The sequence below is a fragment of the Lissotriton helveticus genome, chromosome 7 (genome assembly GCF_964261635.1).
Source record: "Lissotriton helveticus chromosome 7, aLisHel1.1, whole genome shotgun sequence".
NCBI lineage: Eukaryota > Metazoa > Chordata > Amphibia > Caudata > Salamandridae > Lissotriton > Lissotriton helveticus.
The window spans coordinates 1,838,311,155-1,838,332,856 of NC_136068.1; the positions used below are offsets into that span (position 1 = coordinate 1,838,311,155).

The 21,702-nt window shown below is 45.2% G+C and overlaps 1 protein-coding gene across 1 annotated transcript in view; it reads right to left on the minus strand.

Annotated features, from left to right (window-relative positions):
• Positions 1 to 21,702, minus strand: part of LOC144769737 (killer cell lectin-like receptor subfamily B member 1) — a 357,657-nt gene that overhangs the window by 122,996 nt on the left and 212,959 nt on the right. Inside the window, exon 5 of the mRNA XM_078653917.1 lies at positions 9,309 to 9,415. Within this exon, the coding sequence (XP_078510043.1) occupies positions 9,309 to 9,415 (107 nt within the window). The remainder of the gene's footprint in view (positions 1 to 9,308; positions 9,416 to 21,702) is intronic.

Sequence of the window (21,702 nt, forward strand, 5' to 3'; positions counted from 1 at the left end):
CCATCTCCTGATAATGCCGGGCATTGGGATTTCCAATGTCCATATTCCTTGCAAAATGCGCATTGATCCTGTCCTAAGTCCTGGCGTCGTACATATGGTGTCAACGAGTCATTTCTAGGCGGCTGTACTCTAGGGACATTCTGTTGGTATCCTCCCATTATATTGTTCCCTCCCTGTATTCACCCCTTGGAGTTGGGCTATCATTACTTTTTCCTTCAAGTCCTTCTTTTTCCTTTCTGTGGCCCTGTCATTCTCGTTTTTCTGATGTTCATAGTACTGGGCCAATTGGAGAATGGCCGTGGGTTAAGATGCTACCAAACTACTTTCGCTAGTCTGTAATTTCTGGGATACTGTTCTAGGAAAATAATCCAAGTTGTAGACCAGGTGGTAAGTTCCAAGTAGTTCCTTTAATAGTTTCAATTGTAGATATAGAAAGATGAAGGTAAGATGGTAAATAAGATAGAAGTATAATTGTATAGCTGTATAGTTGTATAGCCCCACCAGGAGCAGTCTCCCTCTGCTCAGCCTCTAATCCTCCAACTGACACTCTCCACCAGTTCACACATCAACATTCCATAACATCATACATCATTCTCCAGCCATGCAGGTTGAACAGAAGATAGAGCATTGGTGTGAAGAAAGAAGAGGGGAATTAACCATTACAACATATCCTCTCTCTTCACAACAAAAGGCAATAGAAGAATAAGAAGTAAAGAAACAGAAGGAAAGGAGTATTATCAGAACGTGATAATACATACAAAGTAAATGCAATAATGGAATGCAATAATGCAATGATATAAAATGAAACATAGTGCAATATTGCAAAACAATAAAATGCAATGTAATAATAATGAAAATGCAAATGTGCAATGCAATCATGCGATAACCTAGAATGCAATATAATGCAATAATGCAATAACATGAAATCCAAAGAAATAACATGACAGCAATGAATGCACAATGAAATATAAGCAACGTAATGGCACGCACACCATCCCCATTTCTCCCAAAGGAAGGCAAAACAAGACCTGTGCCACGAAAATACGCACACCTGAAGAGACAATACATCACAAGCAAAAGAAAGAAGAAGAGAATCGCACGCACAACATAAGTAAACCTGACGTCTCAGGCTCCCCTATGCATCAAAGATCCAATCAACGGCAAAGAAGAAGAGATGAATAAAACAAGAGCCGTGAAGGTAACAGCGAACCAGCACTGACAGTACCATAACAAAAATGTAGAAAATACATGCGTGAAAACTGGTACTCAACAAAGAAGACACCAGTAGAAATAAAGAGATACACCCACATAAATAACAAGTAACGGGATACACTCAACAGTGATAATTACAGGAATACCCTCACCCATGTAAACAAAAAGAATAAAACAGAACACAAATATACATGTATACACTAAGAATGAAACAGGATACATCCATATGACATTCATATGAGAAATTACAGGAATACCCTCACCCGTGAAAAACGAATCGGGATACACACATCTGTGCACATTACAGGGATACCCACACCTGTGAAAATAATCAAAAATGAATCGGGATACACACATCTGTGCACATTGCAGGAATACCCTCCCCCATGAAAATAATCAAAATGAATCGGGATACACACATCTGTGCACATTACAGGGTTACCCTCACCCAAATATACAATAAGAAATTACAGAGATACACTCACCCTAAAGCGAAACAAGACTAAAAATACCAGAATTACACTGTGCGCACAGGAACTCAAGCAATACAGGATAGCACAGTAACTAGTGTAACATGTCATCATCTCATGTGCACTTACTTAAAATGCACGAATATCAACACTTGAATAAAATACAAGTTAAAATAATGTAATGCAATACCAAATCATGCCAAAAGATGACTACTCAACCTACTTTAAATAACATTTAAACTCTGCTAAATGTTAAATACCATGACCCCACTTTGAACCGATCATTTCTTAACAGCTAAACAAAGTGATAGCATAAATAAGAAACTGGAAGTCCAAACAAAATTAAATATCATATAGAAAAAAGAATAAATTAAAATAATAAAACGTAGTCAAAGTAGTCTGGGGTCGATGGAAGACTGAGGCAATAGCATTTATTATAGAATCATGGTGGAAAAGTCTTGAAGGGTGACATCGTGCTTGTTAAGTCAAATATAATATTGTGAGTAGGTGGAAGAACGAGTAGAAGAAGAACGCTCACCTCACAGCAAGAATACTTTTCACTACAGTCACCAAATGCTCCTCCGAGATCATGTCGAAGAACATTAGGAAAATGAAAATCTTGCAGCAGCAGCATAATGTCCGTCTGTGTACAAGGCAGGTATGCAAGTGACATGGTAGATGTAGCGCTCTAGTGTTTCACGGGTCTCGGCTGAGACCCGGAAACACCTACAAACAATGTAGCACCTTCTAGCCAGGCGTGGCCAGAAGGCTTTAAATAAAGGGACGGTGGTCGCTCGTGGCTTCCGGTCTGTACCAGGGAACAGAGTGTGTGGTCTCTCATTATTGTTGTCCAGGGACCGTTAGTCCGTGGCCCATAATAGCCTAGGGTCACGTCCTGCTCCCCTACAGTAGGCATGGACGCAGGCGCAGGGGTGGTGCCGGATGGCTAGAGGAGAATGCGTGCACCAAAGCGTCTGTAGCAGGAGTAGGCAGACGTCATAGAGGATCGAAGGAAGGCTCGAGAAACAGGTGAGGCAGCGCGAGCTGTGTTTAACTTTAAAAAAAATATATATTAAGACAGTTTAACGATGCACTTAACCCAGCAAATAAAAATATAAAATCTGTCCAAAACACTACGTCATTGTATACAAGACCTCCATGTAGGTGTAAAAGTGATTCAATGCTTCAGAAATAAATCAGCACAAGAGTTGTTATTTTCAATTATAGAGAAAAACGTGCACTGTCAATTTCCTTTCCACTTAGCTGCTCATTCCTTTCACGCTTGGTTGCTCGAGTGCTATTTGTACTTCAATTACAGTTTCCTTTCCACTTAGCCATTCACTTCTTTCACACTTAGTTGCTCGGCTGTATATTATCATTTATTCCACTTATGCTGTATTTAACTGCGTTATTTATTTTCAACTGATTTTTGAGTTAAGATATATCACTCGCCTTCAGCAATGCTCAGTTTCTTAAATACGCAGACAGCAGGTTAAAAGGCACAACCATCTTGTATATCATCATAAGTGCTCACCAGGGGTGTCGGTTGTCCTCAGAAAGCAAATCACTATTGCTAGTGGCCAAAACTTGTCGTTGGCTCACGTGTTATCCCAGAGCAATTAGAAGCAGTCCCAATACTTGTAAAACTGAGAAAATACTATAGAATCTGGCAGGCTTGTTTAAGGCTGGCCGGTGTGAAAGGCCACTGGTGGGGCTGAAGCTGCCAGTTCCTTTAGAAAGTACTTAAATATTCATGTATATGCTTAACCCCTTCGGCGCTGATGACAAAGCCAGCTCGTCATGGGCGTTTCCTGCGCTACGCGGATGACGAGCTGGCTTTGTCATAAACAGCGCGATTTTAAAAAATCAGCGCACAGCGGGAAAATGCGTTAGCGGTTAAAACTTGTAATACGTACGTTACAGTTCCTTCAGTGGATTCTTTAGTTGTTGTTTCAATGTTCCTTGTAGAAGAGAATTCAAAATAAGTAGGTTCAAGAGTCCAATCATCGCCAAAATGTTCTAGGAAAATAATCCAAGTTGTAGACCAGGTGGTAAGTTCCAAGCAGTCCCTTTATTAGTTTCAATTGTAGATATAGAAAGATGAAGGTAAGATGGTAAATAAGATAGAAGTATAATTGTATAGCTGTATAGTTGTATAGCCCCACCAGGAGCAGTCTCCCTCTGCTCAGCCTCTCATCCTCCAACTGACACTCTCCACCAGTTCACACATCAACATTCCATAAAATCATACATCATTCTCCAGCCATGCAGGCTGAACAGAAGAGAGAGCATTGATGTGAAGAAAGAAGAGGGGAATTAACCATTACAACAGATACCTCTGGCAGCAGTCCTTTGACGTAATTTTGCACGAATACGTGGTGTCCGGTTGCAGTGGACATGTCCTGTCCACTGTAATCAGAGAACACTGTTTCCAATCTTGAGAAATACTCGGAGACATCCTCTTGTGGTTTCTGGTGGCACGCGGTTACTATGGACCAGTCTATCTTTTTCTCCGGTATCAGTGTTTTTACCTTCTGCACTATTTTGTCAGGGAGGTCCAATATAGCTTTAACCAGTTTTTGACCAGGATTCCGCTGTTTGTCTAATGTGCTGAGTTGTTCCCAGGTATGACCAAGCAATTCTGTGTGGTCTATCTTCCTAATCTGCTTCCACACATCGCTTGTAAACATAACACGAAGAACAAGTCGATGTCGGCTAGTGTCATTATTGTGGACCCCAACGCGGTACCTAGTTCTGTGTAAAAGGCGGTCGGATTCTTTCGTAAACCCGGCAGAGATTTACGGAAGGTCATGACGTCCTGTCTGTCCCAGGGCTAATACACCTAATTGCAGACCACCCTCCCTTTAGCGTCCTGATGATTTATGTCGTCATTAGTCCCTTGTCCCCTAGGGGGTACCCAATACGGGGCGGCTTCCTTTATCGACATCATGTTATCTAGCTTCTCTACTGGGGGTTTTACTAGCTTTGATGTCCTGTCTGTATCTATCTGCCCTTGTTCTATGAGGTGGCGGAATACTTCTAACGTGGACGAAAAGAGTTCTGCCACATCGTTGTCGTTTTCGTCTCCGATGTTAACTTTTCTGTAAAGAGCCATTAGTCTCCCGGGCCCTGCATCCTGATATTTCTCTTCATAGGCAGTAAGTGCGTAGTAACAGAAGCGCACATTGAAAAATCGTTTGTGGTTCTCGACATATGAATCGCATATGTCAGTCACGTACTCTTCCGTTTCTCTTCTCTCCACGAGGGTTTTGACTATCTTGTCAATGTTTGCCCGCTCGTGTGTACTTAATCGTGGGACCCTGGGCGACTCTTTTTCTATTGATCCTATTTCTACTAATGCGTTTGTTGATGAGGCACTTGGTGCAAGTGGCTCGACTGGGGCGGAAACGGTTGTGGCGTCTCCGTTGGTACCTTGCTGTTCTTGGCGTTGTACTACGGGATGAGTAGGGGCATAAGGAGGTGGCATGTACATGATCGGGGGGCCTAGCAAAAGGTCATCATTTATTCTCTGTTTAGCAGGTAACTCGGGTGAAGAGTTGAAGGCATTCTAACAGGGTACTGGCCTGACATTTTTGATTCTTGTTCATTTTTATCGTTTTCCCTTTCTTTTATTTCACCTTCTAACCTTTTACAGGTCTGGTAAGCAGACTTTCGCATCTCTTTATCCTGCCTGGCTTTGTCTCTTTTCTTTCGTTGAGTTGCTTCTTTTCGCCAGAGGCCAAAGCTGTCAAGCATGGCTGGCGTAGCTTTCTTTCTGTAGAGTGCTATTTCTAATATTTCTATTTTAGCGAGATCAAAAGATCCCGTCAGTGGCCACTGATTTACCCGGTCCTTCCTAGTGTATTTGTGCCACAGTTTGCTATAAGCAACGATGGCTACTCCATATTAAACATACATGTCCTTGTTAGGGGTGCCCTCCGGCGGTGCTGGATGACTGACCACTAACAAACGGTCCTGTCCAAAACAATCAAACAATTTTGAGAAGACAGGCATGACGTACAAGCGGTCAATATAAATATCTCAATAGGTCGTGGACAAAGGTCCGCACTACCTGCCCTTCGCTGCCTACAAAGAGGGAAATATTCCTATTCTACGTTGTTTGCAAGCAGGGAATGTCTCAATTACTACCAATAACTTCAAGAACGGAATACTAGTATTCGACCAAACAATTTCAATACAATCAGACAGTCAATTTTGTCGTATTTCACGACCTTACCCGGACCATATGGACAGTTCTTCGTCTATCCCTTCCAGCGCCTGGTTGTCCTCTCACTCCGATATCGATACGGCAATCCTTTAGGGTCCCAGTCAGGACTGCAGGTCACTGGAGAGAGAGGTCCGCTCGAAACTGGTGAAGTTCAGGTTGATCGGCAGCCAGACGAGGGTCCTCTCAAGGCAGGTTAACCCCAATCGGTTAGTTGTTCACTCTGTCGTTGGGACCTCTCCTACTTGGACCGGCGAGTCGCTGATGGGCACCACGTTTGGGACGCCAATTGATGAAAAGCAGCCCCCTTTGAGACCCCCGAAGCTGCTTGGCTTATCACCTTTAATTCCCTTTCGATTCCATTAAAATAACGAGGCAGGCGCCTGAAATTGGAAGGCAAGAACGAGGTTTATTTACTCTAGAGGAGAGCACGTCCACCGCGGACACCGGGATGTCTCTCAGGGAGGTGTTCTAACTTCAACTCTTCAAAAGGATACTTTTATACAGTGTTTCGACAATACAATCTTTATGAGCGGTGTCATGTAAGCTTGGTACCCCGCCCCGGACAAGATGCCATACATTTTGGACAAGTTTGTTCGTACCCTCCCAATCATAAACAGTCGGACATATGATGTTTATCAGGCAGCTGGCCTTTGCCTCACTGTCGGGATCGTGTGATACTGGTCAGGGTTTAACGTCCTTTACTGTTGATAGGAAAACAAGTTCCATTGTCCATCGGGAGGTGCATTCTTTGGGGTGCAATAGACAAGGTTAGTGCGGGACCTTTTGGTATCTACAATCTTTGGTTACATGCACAGGGATGGGGAGGAACAAGGAATGCAGGTGTTTGCGGCGGCAATAGAATGTCGTTCTTAAGCTAACATCAAACGTGGGCATGCCCGCTAGATTATGACCCTTAGCACACATACCAAGTCGGTCAGAAGGTTATACAGATACTTGCAGAAGTGCAGGTGAAACAGGGGTGAACAACAGAACACAAAATGGTCGTGGTCGATCAAAATGGCTGCAGCCTATGGGTGCGCAAAAAGGGGCCATCGGGCAAGATGGCGCAGGTAATGTTCACGATTATCGGCCCAGGTTTCACACTTTAATAAATGAACTTCGAGTGATTTAAATGTCCACTCAAAACATTAAACAATACCCCTTATGTATCCACAAATAGCAATACTTCATTTGTGGGCCAGAAAGAAAAAGGTTGTGAGTATTCCTTTCTATTTAGGCCTAGCATGATTCAATGGTTAACCCTCGTATGTTATCCCACATTTCATCTCCATATAGCCACAGTGGTAGGCTTTTTATGGTTAAACAATTTAAAATCTGCAGCATAGCATTGCAGGGCAGCTAATTACTCATTCCCGAAGTTAATCCATTGAACACTATAGCATGCATATACCAATTGGGGGCCCAACATACTATAGATTTTCCTGGTATTCACCATTTCCTCTGACAACCTTCCCCCACCACGTGACCAGTCGAGATAGCTGCAAACACATCAGTGCTTGTCCGCACTACTAAATACGTTTCATTATTTATCACATTAACTCTGGTACCTGAGAGCAAGGCATGTCTCTTCCTGGTCCTCACATATACGCAAACCGATTTTCTTCATCAGAACACTTCCTTAGAGACAGTAATGTGGGGCGCCCATCTTGCAATATGTACAACTGCACAATTACTATACTTTAACAGGAATATAGCCAAGGGGAACAGTCATATTAATGCCTCTATCACTTGGTGATTAGAACTTTTTGTTCAAGGATCGGATATAAATGAATCCTTCTATGCTCTACTGTACCACTTCTAGCAGACACATTTTGGCATTTGTGTCAGCCCACCTCAGCAAAGTGCATACCATGTTGTTTTTCTTTTATATCACTGCTTTAAAAAAGACTGTTTCTAAGCACTCAATGTTTACAGAGAAGACAATAAAGTCATAAGGACATTGTAAGCCATAAGATTATATTTCACTCCAATTCAATAATCAAGTTACTTTCTCTATTCTCTTGTGACTCGCCAAAAGGATTGATGGCAAGTAAAGAAGGCCTATTTTAGAGTGGGATGGAGGGATAGCAATTCACAGGCAGCTTACCAAAGTATTATCGAATCTGTAACTTATTCTGGAGGGCAAGAAGGAATGGACCTGTCAAAATAACCCAGGACATGCAGTTCATAACAAGAACATTGTTAGGTCCTCTACCTCCAACAACATCCACCCTACTGGAACCAATGTGACAATGGTCGCACCACAGACCCTACTTTTTGTAAACTGGAAAATGTGAGTACCCATGCAATAGACTAAGATATACAGATCTAATTGTAAACTATAAACATAATTGTAAACCAGTGTGAAGAGATTATTAGAATTACACAAAGGTTTGTCCTCTTGAATCCCAATGCAAGTTTGGGTTGGTGTCCTGGAGCCCAAATTCACTGAAAGAATTTAGAGTATCACATGGATATGTGTTGGAAAATTTAAGAATATATGAAGATCGTTTATCTGGAAGGTCACCCTCTTCTTTAAGGGGGCTCTGGTGGCGGAATTAAAATACACCTGGGGAGTAGTGGCATTTTAAAACACATGGTTCAATTGCTGTGTGTGGCACCTGTCATAAAAACTGTGGGATTGTATTATAATCCTATAGTACTGCTTTTATAAATATAAAAGCATATATGGGATAAAGTACTGCCAGGTGGACATATATGTCAGCAAGAAGTAATGAGACCTAGTGAAGTAAGAGGCAAGAGTCCAAGTACCTTCACAGGATCACATTACTCACAGGTGCCTTGAGGTATACTTTTAATGTAGATTTAGGGGGGTTATATGACATATTATAAGAGAGTTCTGACAGTGCTTCCTGGCCTGCAATGGAGATAAGGGAGTTGTAAACCCTCTGTGTATGAAGACTCCATTGGTTCTTACTTCTAGCTGAACACTGGCTTCCGTTGAGGTTTGTAAATGTGTTGTCAGGCGATCAGGCATCAGTGCGCCTTATTAGATCCAGCATCTTTTCTCATTGGGATAGGCAATGAATGGGGGGCACACAGGAATCTGTCTCTGTGACAAAGATACGCCATATATATTCCACAGCAGTCACTATGTTTTATGAGGCTCTCTCATTCCGCGAGTGAGATGGAGGTGGGGAGAAGGGGGGCCCTGAACACAGAAGGCAGTGATAGTCAGGAGTGCAAGGGGCACTAAAGGCACCAGTCCTTGTGATAGAAATTTACTTATTGCAGCATGCATGAATGCTGGGGTCTGTTGCTATTTTGAGGTATTCTGCACATTGTGAAATCATTTAATATACTGAAATTCACTACTTTATACAACAGTGTTAATTGGACTTCTATAATAATAATTAAAACGTATGTGGCAATCTTACACAGTTTCATTCAGAGTAGGTCCACCTATCCAGGTCCAATGTCCTCCTACAGGCACGCTTAAAAGTCCAATCCAAGCCTGGTTGGTTTGTTTGGCTGAGAGATAATCCTGCACAAACAAGTCACAAATACAAATTAGCTTGAATCACACAATCACCTTTACCTCTGCAAGAAAAGAAATGTTTACAAATTAGTCAATTACATTCAATAAGTCAATAGGTGCTTTTGTGCAGAGATCGTACAGTGTGCTACCCCCAGCCCCACGGGCATCCGTCTTAAATGTCTGTGGTACAAGAGAGGGAATACAAATCTCTTCCTCTGAGCCAGGAAAGGACAGCCTGCTCAGGCCCACAACTCTATCTTCATCAAAATCAGGGCTTTCAGAAGAGCGCAGCAGAATGTGAGTTGTGAGTTGAGCTCGGGGTGCAGAGGAGGGTCAGCAACTTCTAAGGAATTTCAATTCCTGCTTGCAGGGTCTGTATGTCACGGCTGCTTGCTGCCTGCTTCTCCAGTCCCGCACAGGCTGCCCTGAGCCTGATGTAAGCTTTTTATTGTCTTCCTGAGTTCAGCTCCCGTGAGCACCTCACTCGGAGTGACTGGACCAGACTGTTATCATGTGTTACATTACAGTCCTGACTGATCCTGGGCTTTGGGCACCAACACAAAGCAGCAGGAGAATCTAACCCGAGAAATGATGCAGCCAGCCTCCAGGCTCAGTGTACCAATGCCTAATCATTTCTATGAGCAAAGTAACTTAAGCCACTGGTGTCCCGATTTAGCATTACAATTTTTCTTATGCGGGAATGGAGAAACAATAACGTATTTGAGTTAGTTTAAACCCTGATGATTGACCGCTATAGTATCACTGTTCCTGACGGCAGGGTCAGGCATGGCAGGAAGCAGAAGGACAGCGGCGGGTAGAAAGAACAAGCATTGGCATAGCCAATAGGTCTCGCCTTTGGGACCTTATAAGTAAATCAGCCAAAATACATTAGAAAACGAAGGGAAAAACCGCATATGGTAAAACCACAATTTGAAGTAGAGAAATACACACAAAATAAGACCATGTGAAAGAGTGGGAAAAAGCAGGCTGAAAAAAAAAAACAGAGAAAGGCGGACGAGGAAAAAATGATTAAATACATGTCGGAAAGAAACAAAAACAAAAATGAGAAATAAGGTATGCTCTTATCCTTGCCAATACAAGACGAAATAGCGAAAGAGGAAATAAAAACGTACAATTCAAATAAAAAGTTGAAGGTTAAAAGTGGAAAAAAGAGTGAAAGTAAGGGAAGAATAAAAAAGGTCAACCAAAGACTAACAAAGCAACGGAGAAAGAAAAACCAGAAAACGCAAAATTTATGAGCCTTCCTGGGGCCTCATTTATGAGAAATGACGCATCGCTGCGTGAAAACAGCGATGCGTCACTTCTCAGTGCGCACTCCTTGCGACATTCCTGATGCATCATAGTTAATGTATGACGCATCATGTCGCAAGGAGTTACAGATACGTCAGTATTTCTGACGTATCTGTAAGCGCAAAAGTGACGCATTGCTGGAGTGTGTCACAAAAGTGACGCAACTCCAGCAATGCGTCCTTTCACATGGGGCAAGCCCCATGTGAAAGGGCCTGCGTCAGTCTTACGCCTGCTGTAAGGCAGGCGCAAGATTTTGACGCAACGGCGTCCTAACAGTGACGCAGTGAAATCTCATAGATTTCACTGCGTCACTTCTACGACTCTTCCTTGCGTCAATACGCCCCCTTGCATACATTATACCTGGCGCAGGTATAATGTGGCGCAGGGGTTTACAAAGTGACGCATCTACCTAGATGCGTCACTTTGTAAATATGGCTCAACAAGGCGCATTTTTTACGCCACTGGTGCGTCACAAAAAGTGACGCACCGGCGGCGTAAAAGTGACGCATAGCCTCATAAATGAGGCCCCTGGAGTTTACTCTTCCCAATTGTGCGCAGTTTATTTTGTTTTGCAAACATAGATAACGAGTCCTTCGCAAGAGCAATTTTTAAATGACCACTGACAGGCAACTGGAGTTTGTTTTCTTGTTGACTATTCAGGGAACAAAGTCCCTTTTGAATGAAAGATAAGTCGTTTCACGCCCCCAAAGTGGCGGATTTTGCGAAAAATGCCCGGGGATTGGTGTGGGGGACAAATGTGATTGTGAGCATGTGTGACTAGGCATTCGGATGTGTGTTTGTATGTGAGTGTTATGAGAGTGTTTGGCCGTGTGTGTTTTGGGGGCGTGTGTGCTTGCGTGTTTGCATGAGTGTGTGGGGGCGTGTGAGGGCCGGGGATCTGTTGGACAATGCTTCACTCAGACGCAGTGAAAGGGGAGCTAATAGATTTAAGTTTAGAAGCTTTTTCCTGGATTTTCAGTTTACTAAAGTGATTTTGCTGCATATGGGAACGGAGGGCTGCAGCTCCGGGGTCTATCTACACAGACACACTCAAACACGCACACAAACACGCTTTCATACACACACACAAGTGGCGACATAAACACTCATACAGACACGCACCTTCACATAAATTAACACAAAAGAACACGCCCACACACGCACTTTCACACACACACACGCCCACAAACACCTACCAGCGCCCACACTCTCCCATATTTTCAGACAAGCACACATACACGCAGCCAAAAGTGTTTGTGCACACACACACAATAAAACATTCACACACATGAACACATACATTGAAAAACACACACTCCCTTACACACTGTCAGCGCACTAGGGCACGCATGCAGACACACACACATAAAAAGTCACATGCTACCAGGGCCATATACTCGCAGACACGTGCACGCACCCTAACATACACAAAAGCACACACCCATACTGTGTCTCACAGATATAAAACCAGACATGCGAATGTTCATGCGCTGTATTCCACAGACACGCTCACGCTCATATAAACACACCTTTTGACAGTTTATATTGCGTTTATCTGACTTTTCATTTCGAAAAAACAGCACGCCATGCTCGAACTGCACCGCAAACCTCGAGGACTCTCAACAAGAGCTGGGGATTTTACCTTAGCCCTACAAGATGACCAGCGAAACAAAAATAAAGAGCTGTCCTCGTGGGTGGAGGCAGTATGGCCGAACCTCCTGGCCGTTTGTTCAGAAGGGTTGTTTGTTGAAGCATTGGCGGCCGCAAAATGAAATAAAAAAAAATGCCCTGAAAGACTAAGGTGTGATGGGGGAGGGAGGGGCGATGTGCAGTGGTGTAACGAAACTTGAGGGGGCCCCCCTGCAAAGCTCATGGAGGCCCCCCCCACAACCTGGCCCACCACCTACAGTATATCATCTGGACAACTCAGTCCAGCAATTCCTCGTGTTAAACTCACAAGTGGTAGAAGTACCGTGTTTATCAGCGATAGGTATATATTCATATTGCTCCTCGTAGAATGCTCTGAGGCATTTGATAAAGAAGCTCTAAGTTTTGGAGGGTGAATGGCCAAACTGCCGGAATGTCTTCCAGGAATAACTAATACATGACTGAGACATACGTGAGAAATGAGAGCACAGCAAACATTATATCAGCCAAACTTAAAGCCACATTAAAGACTTTAGAATGTCATTGAGGACGTAAAATAGGATTTAGTACGACAATGATCAACTAAAGCAGATAAACAAGTTAAAGCAGCAAGCGAATTAACGAAACATTGCTTATTACAGGGATCATGATGTTCATCAATATATACTGACTCCGTTAGTGCCCCAATGTGAGATTAGACAACCACCAGTAGAAATACTAAAATCTAGATATAGTTTGGAAAGGCTTTCATTTTGCTTGTAGATTGATCTATTGATTTTATAGTATATGTTCAGGTGTAAGACCGGCATGAGATGAAGAGTGGGTGAAGTATGTACCGCCCTACAATATGTTTTTTTACTTTTATTGCCGGCCGGGCCCCAGCTGCCCCACCATGATGCCCTCCCTGTTTCCAAATCATCTGATTACCACCCACTGAAACTCCGATCGTCCTTAGGGGTGGGACAAGGTGGATGATCCCTCATAGTCAAGGGCTCATGCTGACCAAGAGCTTACCAGAGCAAATCAAGGAATGGATTCAAAAGCGGAACCCACTGAGGAAACGTGCAGAACCGAGGTGACTGCACACATTTTCTATATAGCTCGCACATGCCATGGAAGATGTCGCAAGACATTTAACATCTGCTTCCCTTTGTGAGAAGAGGGAAGCGTAATGCAATGAGGGACATTTAAATCCCACAAACCCACATGCTACTCGAATATGGAGAGCTGGCAATAGAAGCTTAATACTATTTCTTTGGTAATTCCAAAGAACTGGTGTAAAAACCACACACTTGCAGACACAATTGCCCTGGCAACAATCATTAATGAATATGGGTGAGCAACAGCCAGAGAGAGCAATATGGCAGCATTATGAGGATGCTCACACTTATACAGGTGAGGGCGGGAGCATTTTTAATCACGTCATTGCTGTGCCAATATCGGACACTTTGTGTGACCATTTTGGAATCAAATGCTACACATTTCTCTTTTGTATTTGTATTCACCCCTAGCCATCCACAAGTCATAACCCATCCATCCTTACCCATCCAACTTAACCACCCAAATGTCCCCATCCACACACCCACTTATCCAACCCCATCTATTCATCCATCCAAACCCTTTATCCATCAAACTAGCAAAAGCCATCCATCTATTCACCCACCCAGCCATTCAACCAACCTAACACATCAACCCAACCATTCATACATCCCCACCCATCCATCCTCTTGCATCGAAACACATATCAAACAAAGACCTCTGTCCATATTCCCATCCATTTATTCACTCGTCTACCCACCTATCTCTCTAGATACAAGCTCTGAGCAAAGGATAAGCCTTTCGTAGGCACAATAGAAAACTGGGAGCCTAGTTTTTATTCCACCCCAGGCCAGATTCTTCCACTACACACTCCTGCTTTTATCACTGCTGCAGTCGTATCCTTCTTTTCCTGCGTCTTTCTCCGTTGTCTGCCTTACTCTCTATTGCACTAGGTCAATCTTTGGAAATGAAACATAATTCTGAATGCCCAAATATTGAACACCCGAGTCTACAACATGCATCCATCAGCACAAATTAAGCGCGTTTGCCTGAGAAACGACTGACTCTGTCCCGACCCTCACAAGCTTTCAGAGACACTGATCTTTTCAGAAAATGTCCCTGTTTTGAGACAGGCCAGCCAGCTGCTGATCTCTGCTTATTCTTAGGCCTTAGTATTACTTCCTTGGACTCTATATCCCCCCCTCCTCTACTATGTATTGGCCACAATCACAAATTCCTGAAAAACAGGACCTGGTTTTGATGATTGTGTAACCCAAATTTCACTTATCAATTGGGAAAATCGGACTATACCACCTGTATAACTAAGGAAGTGTTTCTGCTTTCAAGGGACAGGCAAAGACTTGAATGGTGTCCCACCATCGACAATCCAAGTGACATTACGCTACCCATTAGCTGCTACATTGATGCAAAACCCCCCAAAATGAAAACTAAAAAAATATATTTGATCTGTTAAATGAGCATCTGTCCTTTCATGGCTAGTGTTCTGCAAACCTTCAAGAATGTGTGACCCATGAAGTCCTCTTGTTGACGTGCCCCGGACTGGCCCATCATGTCTTTGTGCCCACGACGACAGCTGTAGGCCCCTGTGGAGTATGTAGGGATGGCCTGCTCTTTCTATAGGTCACAATGCCACAGGAATTGTCCATTAGCTGATGGATTTTATAGATCTCCAAAGGAAGAACCCCATGGCGGCCAACACTTGCCAACACTGCTTTGACCACCATACATCCTTCTTCGTGGCCAAGGCTTTCATGCTCCTCTGCAGCCAAACTGTTATGCACTCTGAAGTGACACTGATAATCATCCAATGGGGTCTGGCAGCACACAGGACCATGTCGACGTCATATACACGTCATAGGAAGACCTGACAAACTGACCTTCTGAAAAACTCTAAAAAATAAATAAAATCCTTCATTGTTGGAAATAGACACACAGATTTGACCAATACATCAAAGTCACTCACACAACACTCTGCAAGAACACCATTGATGTTAAAGAAAAGGACATGAAGGCCAACATAAACAATAAATAAAAAACAATCCTTACACTACTACCTAGGTGGGCGAAAGGCACTTCTAATTTTTTCACTACGAGGAACACAGCACTTTACTTGGGGCGATCCGAGCACTTTCCAACATGACGGCATTCATTTAGTCAGTAGCAGCACTTTACAGATAGAGCTGGCACTTTCATGTAACTACATTGGCTCTTCCCTGCTTGTATGGCCTGCAAAATCCCAACTGTCCTCAATGAATTAACGGTGACATGATAACAGCAGCTACAAACGCAGTAGCTCACCCAATACACTACGAAGAATAAAGGAGCCAAATTACCGGCAATTCACTACCAAAACCTGTAACCGCACCAATGGGACAGTGATCGCATTTCGAATCGACAGCTACATCACATTTAAAGGGACACCGCCTGCTTCACCCCTTCAAGCACTTACATTGGCAATTAGCCGGGTTTGGTGGCTCAGTGGACTAACCCTTCCACTGCAGGGGCCTGTGTTCGACCTCATGGTCAAAGGTTCAAATCCCAGTGGGTCCACTCAGCCTTTCATCCATCTGAGGTCGATCAAATGAGTACCATTGAGTTGGGTAATAAAAAACATCTGTCATTCAGCGCCAAGATACCTCTGGGTGAACGTGCGCTTTATAAATACACGTTATGTTATAGTAGCAGCACTTAGCATCTAGAACGGTGCATCATGTTTAAAGGGACAGTGTGCGCTTGACGCTTAGCACATTTTTAGGGGAACACCCCGGGCACATCTCAACATACCTGCAATGCTTTCCACGGACCGGCAAAAGCACTTTTCCGAAGAATTTGATTAAATTTAGTGGGGCAGAGGCAGAGCCAGCAGTCTCAGCAGACATCCGCCACTGCAGCTGGTCAGTACGTATGATGCAGATCTCTGTGCGTCTGCTGCACGTGCGGTGGAATAGTGAAAACACAAACAGATCTAAGAGCATCTTCTGGGACATGAAGCAGCACTTCTCAACTGAACTTTATGGGACAGTATCAATACATCCAACCTACTTCACAGCATTTCGTGAGACAGCATAGACCGATCCCAAAGCATTTCACGGGACAGTACACAAACGTATCCCAGAACATTCCATAGGCACTACAAAGAGAACCTTGCACCACCAGACCTAAGAGCATTCCACGGGGCAGTACAAACAGATCCCTGAGCATTCCACAGGGCAGTAGCACCAACAGAACTAACACCATTCCATGGGGCAGTAAAAGCAGATCCCTGAGCATTCCACAGGGCATTTGCACCACCAGACCTAAGAGCATTCCACGGGGTAGTACAGATCCCTGAGCATTCCACTGGGCAGTAGCACTAACAGATCTAAAAGCATTCCATGGGGCAGAGCAAACAGATCCATGAGCATTCCACAGGGCAGTAGCACTAACAGAACTAACACCATTCCCTCGGGCAGTACAAACAGATCCCTGAGCATTCCAATGGGCAGTAGCACTAACAGATCTAAAAGCATTCCATGGGGCAGAACAAACACATCCCTGAGCATTCCATGGGGCAGAACAAACATATACCTGAGCATTCCATTGGGCAGTACAAACATATACCTGAGCATTCCATGGGGGTACACACATATCACTGAGCATTCCATGGGGGTACAAACATTTTATGGGGCAGTACAACCAGTTCCCAGAACATTTCTTTGGACAGTATCAACAGATTCCAAAGAATTTCATGTGGCAGTACAAACCAATCCAAACAAATTAGAAAGTCCCAAACGTTTCAAGGGATAATATAGGCACACCCAAACAGATCTCAGACAATTTCATAGGACAGAACCGCATTTCTAAAAAGACACACAGCATTCCAATCCGAAGTACATACACAAATCAGACAGTACATGCATAAATCCGTGCAGACCTCGTAACATTTCATAGGCAGTATATACAGGTCCTAAAACATTTCTCGGACAGTGGCGACACTTCTGAACAGTACCCCATTGCGCCTAAAAGGAGAGTGCAGCATTTCTCAAGGGACACCAGAGCATTAAATGGACAGTACCAGCACTTCTAGCCAGATCACCACAAGGGACAGCGCCAGCCACTCAGAGACGTTTTAAGACATGGGCAAAGTGTGCTCTGGCCCAGGGCCCCAGCCTTTTTAGGGGTCTCCTTTTAGAGCCAGCTCTGTTATGTTTTACCCTGATGATCTTAAGTAATTCCTAACACATTTTTTAAATAACGTTTTCCTTTCATTTATTTGGAATGTGGTTGATTGTTACGCCCTTGTCATGTTGAAAATCACTCATAATGACACTGAAATTATGAAAATGTCACACATCACAATGTGATACCTTGGCAGCTATGCTAGGTCTACCGTACATTTGAACATCTCAAAATTCCATGCCACAGAACTCTACTATAAATAATTTAACCCTACAACATTCCATATTACATAATTGCAATCCTAAAAATTAAAAAACATATTTCCACTTCACGCAATATCACATAATTCCACATCATATAATAACATTCCACATAATTATACTCCACAATTCAACTACACATAATTCCACTTCAACCTATATAATTATACTTCACACAACATATTTACATTCTCCTCCGAAACACATAATTACCCTCCACAAAATACAACTCTGCAACATGCTGCATAATTCCACTCCACACAATTATACACCACACCATGCCACATAATTCCACACGTCACACAATTCATCCCCACACAATTCATCACACAACATATTTACACTACACATAATACCACTCAGCACCACGTAGCAACCTTCCTAATACCACTCAACATAATTTTCACTCAACAGCGCACACTTCCACGTCACACAATTCAACTCGACACATTTCCATTCCACACCACATAATTCAACAAACTACATAATTCAAACCAACACAATTACACAACACACCACATACATCTAATCTACACCACAAAATTCCACATCATGCTACAATATTTAACAACACACCACATAAGTAAACAGCACTACACTCCACAGCACACAATACCATTGCAGAAAATCTCTCTCCAAGACACACAATCCCACTCCATGACATACAATCCCACTCCACATAATTTCAGTACACTCAATACCACACAATTACTATCCACATAATTATACTACACACCATGCCACATTATTTCACTACACTGATCCAATCTGCACAACACAATTCCATAACTTACTATTCCAATCCAAACCATATATGACTTGCATTTATGCAAATGCATATATTGCAAAACCTTATGTTGCAAATTCTTGTTTACCTTCCAATGCCTCCCAGCAGATCCTGTTCCTGGAGGAAGCCACAATCCTTCTCCAGCCCCTGTCAACTCTCCTCTGTGCTGCCTCATCCAAAGCTTCTCAGAGGCTGTGCCCTGTGGAGAATTCTCTCTTTGAGGGCCCCCACCCCCATCCTTGTCAGGGCCCTGAGCAGTTCCCTGCCCTGTGGTAAATGCAGTCTCTGGGGTCCCCACCCTTCTCAGGGTCTGACTCCTGCCCTGCCCTGTGGTGAATGCTGTCTCTGGGGCCCCTACTCCCTTCCTTCTCATGGTCTGACTCCTGAGCAGTCAGTACCCTGCCCTGTGGTGAATGCTGTCTCTGGGGCCCCCACCCTTCTCAGGGTCCTGAGCAGTGACCTGCCTTGTGGGGAATGCTGTCTCTGGGGCCCCCACCCTTCTCAGGGTCCTTATCAGTGCCCTGCCTTGTGGGAAATGCTGTCTCTGGGGCCCCCACCCTTCTCAGGGTCCTGAGCAGTGCCCTGCCTTGTGGGGAATGCTGTCTCTGGGGCCCCCACCCATCTCAGGGTCCTAAGTAATGCCCTGCCTTGTGGAAAATGCTGTCTCTGGGGGCCCCACACTTCTCAGGGTCCTGAGCAGTGCCCTGTCCTGTGGTGAATGCTGTCTCTGGGACCCCACCCCCTTCCTTCTCAGGGTCTGACTCCTGAGCAGTGCCCTGCCCTGTGGTGAATGCTGTCTCTGGCGCCCCCACCCCCTTCCCTCTCAAGGTCTGACTCCTGAGCAGTGCCCTGCCCTGTGGTGAATACTGTCTCTGGGGCCCCCACCCCCTTCCTTCTCAGGGTCTGACTCCTGAGCAGTTCCCTGTCCTGTGGTGAATGCTGTCGCTGGGGCCCCCACCCTTCTCAGGGTCCTGAGTAGTGCCCTGCCTTGTGGGGAATGCTGTCTCTGGGGCCCCCACCCTTCTCAGGGTCCTGGGCAGTGCCCTGCCCTGTGGTGAATGCTGTCTCTGGGGCCCCCCACCCCCTTCCTTCTCAGGGTCTGACTCCTGAGCAGTGCCCTGCCCTGTGGTGAATGCTATCTCTGGACCCCCACCCCCTTCCTTCTCTGGGTCTGACTCCTGAGCAGTTCCCTGTCCTGTGGTGAATGCTGTCTCTGGGGCCCCCACCCTTCTCAGGGCCCTGAGCAATGCTCTGCCTTGTTGGGAATGCTGTCTCTGGGGCCCCCACCCTTCTCAGGGTCCCCTAGCAGTGCCCTGCCCTGTGGGGAATGCTGTCTCTGGGGTCCCCACCCTTCTCTGGGTCCTGAGCAGTGCCCTGCCCTGTGGTGAATGCTGTCTCTGGGACCCCCACCCCCTTTCTTCTCAGGGTCTGACTCCTGAGTAGTGCCCTGCCCTGTGGTGAATGCTGTCTCTGGGGCCCCCATCCTTCTCAGGGTCCCCTAGCAGTGCCCTGCCCTGTGGTGAATGCTGTCTCTGGGGGCCCCACCCCCTTCCTTCTCAGGGTCTGACTCCTGAGCAGTTCCTTGTCCTGTGGTGAATGCTGTCTCTGGGGCCCCCACCCTTCTCAGGGTCCTGAGCAGTGCCCTGCGGGGAATGCTGTCTCTGGGGCCCCCACCCTTCTCAGGGTCCCCTACCAGTGCCCTGCCCTGTGGGGAATGCTGTCTCTGGGGCCCCCACCCTTCTCAGGGTCCCCTACCAGTGCCCTGCCCTGTGGGGAATGCTGTCGCTGGGGCCCCCACCCTTCTCAGGGTCCTGAGCAGTGCCCTTCCCTGTGGGGAATGCTCTCTCTGGGACCTCACCCCCATCCTCTTTCTGGCCTGGCTTCTTTGACTGAAGAGAAACAATTTAACTTGTTACTTTTTTCTCTTCAGTCCTGGGCAAGGGTGCAGGCTGCTTGAAAGAGAGGAGCAAGCTTCTCTCTCACTGAAGAGCTTAGGGGGCCCCCTTCCTTTACTGCAGAGCGGGCCACATCGCCCCCCCCCATGCTGAAGGGTCCCAAGGCCTCCTACACCAAGTCCCTCTGTGGGCCCCTCCCCATTCACACATTGCTACCATCTCTCTCTCCCACTCTGCATTGCTTCTTCCATTGACTGCCCTTTGACCTCTCCTGGTTGCCGCTCTCTTGAATGTTTCTATCTGCACTCCAGCTCTGGGGTGTCTTTCCTTCAAGGCCTCTCTAGCTGTCAAGAAAATAACACTATTAAATTAAAACTGTTTCTTTGTTTGTGTGGAATGCGACCTGCCGGAAGAAAGGCTGAAGATAAACAGACCTGATGCACATTGCTCAGGCCTGTGCTTCAGCACTCACTTCAGTGCCGGGCCGAGGGGCCCCTTCAAATGAAGGGGAGCCTGGGCCCCCCCCCGCAGCGCGGGGGCTGCGTGGGCCTTTGTTATGCCCCCGGCGATGTGGGAGAGAGGACAGTGACGTCAGGATTAAGGAACTGTGGTAGCGCAAATTAGATGGACTTTTCTCGTTATCTTATTTGTCAATGGTCTAAGAAGCGTCATTGTGATTTTGCCGACTTCACATACTTTAGCTGGTAAAATTAAACAAGGCGCACGAGAGCTCCTCGCATGGCAGCAGGGGGAGGGGGGGCTGCTGATTCCCTCGGGGAGCCTGCGGGGATAATTAATACCATATGGCGCTGCCTCTCGCCATACCACATGGTATTAATTATCGCCGCTCGCAGCTCCATATGGTATTAATTATCGCCGCTCTCAGCACCATATGGTATTAATTATCGCAGCCCGCTCCCGCGAGGCAATCGCCCCTCGTGCTCGCGTTCAATTGAAGGCAATGGAACTTTTGCACGAGTTTGCCTCAGAAAGGGTATCGACGGCTTTAGGTCTCTTTCCTAAGCAACGCATGGGTGTTGCGTAGGACGAGACCTAAAAAGCGCATATAGGGACAAGCAGGGAAGAAATAAAGATGTGTTTGAACTCAGCTTTTGTCTGCGTTGTCAATGTACGTGCCCGACACGAAATCTGGTGACGAGGGTGGGATGCAGAGAC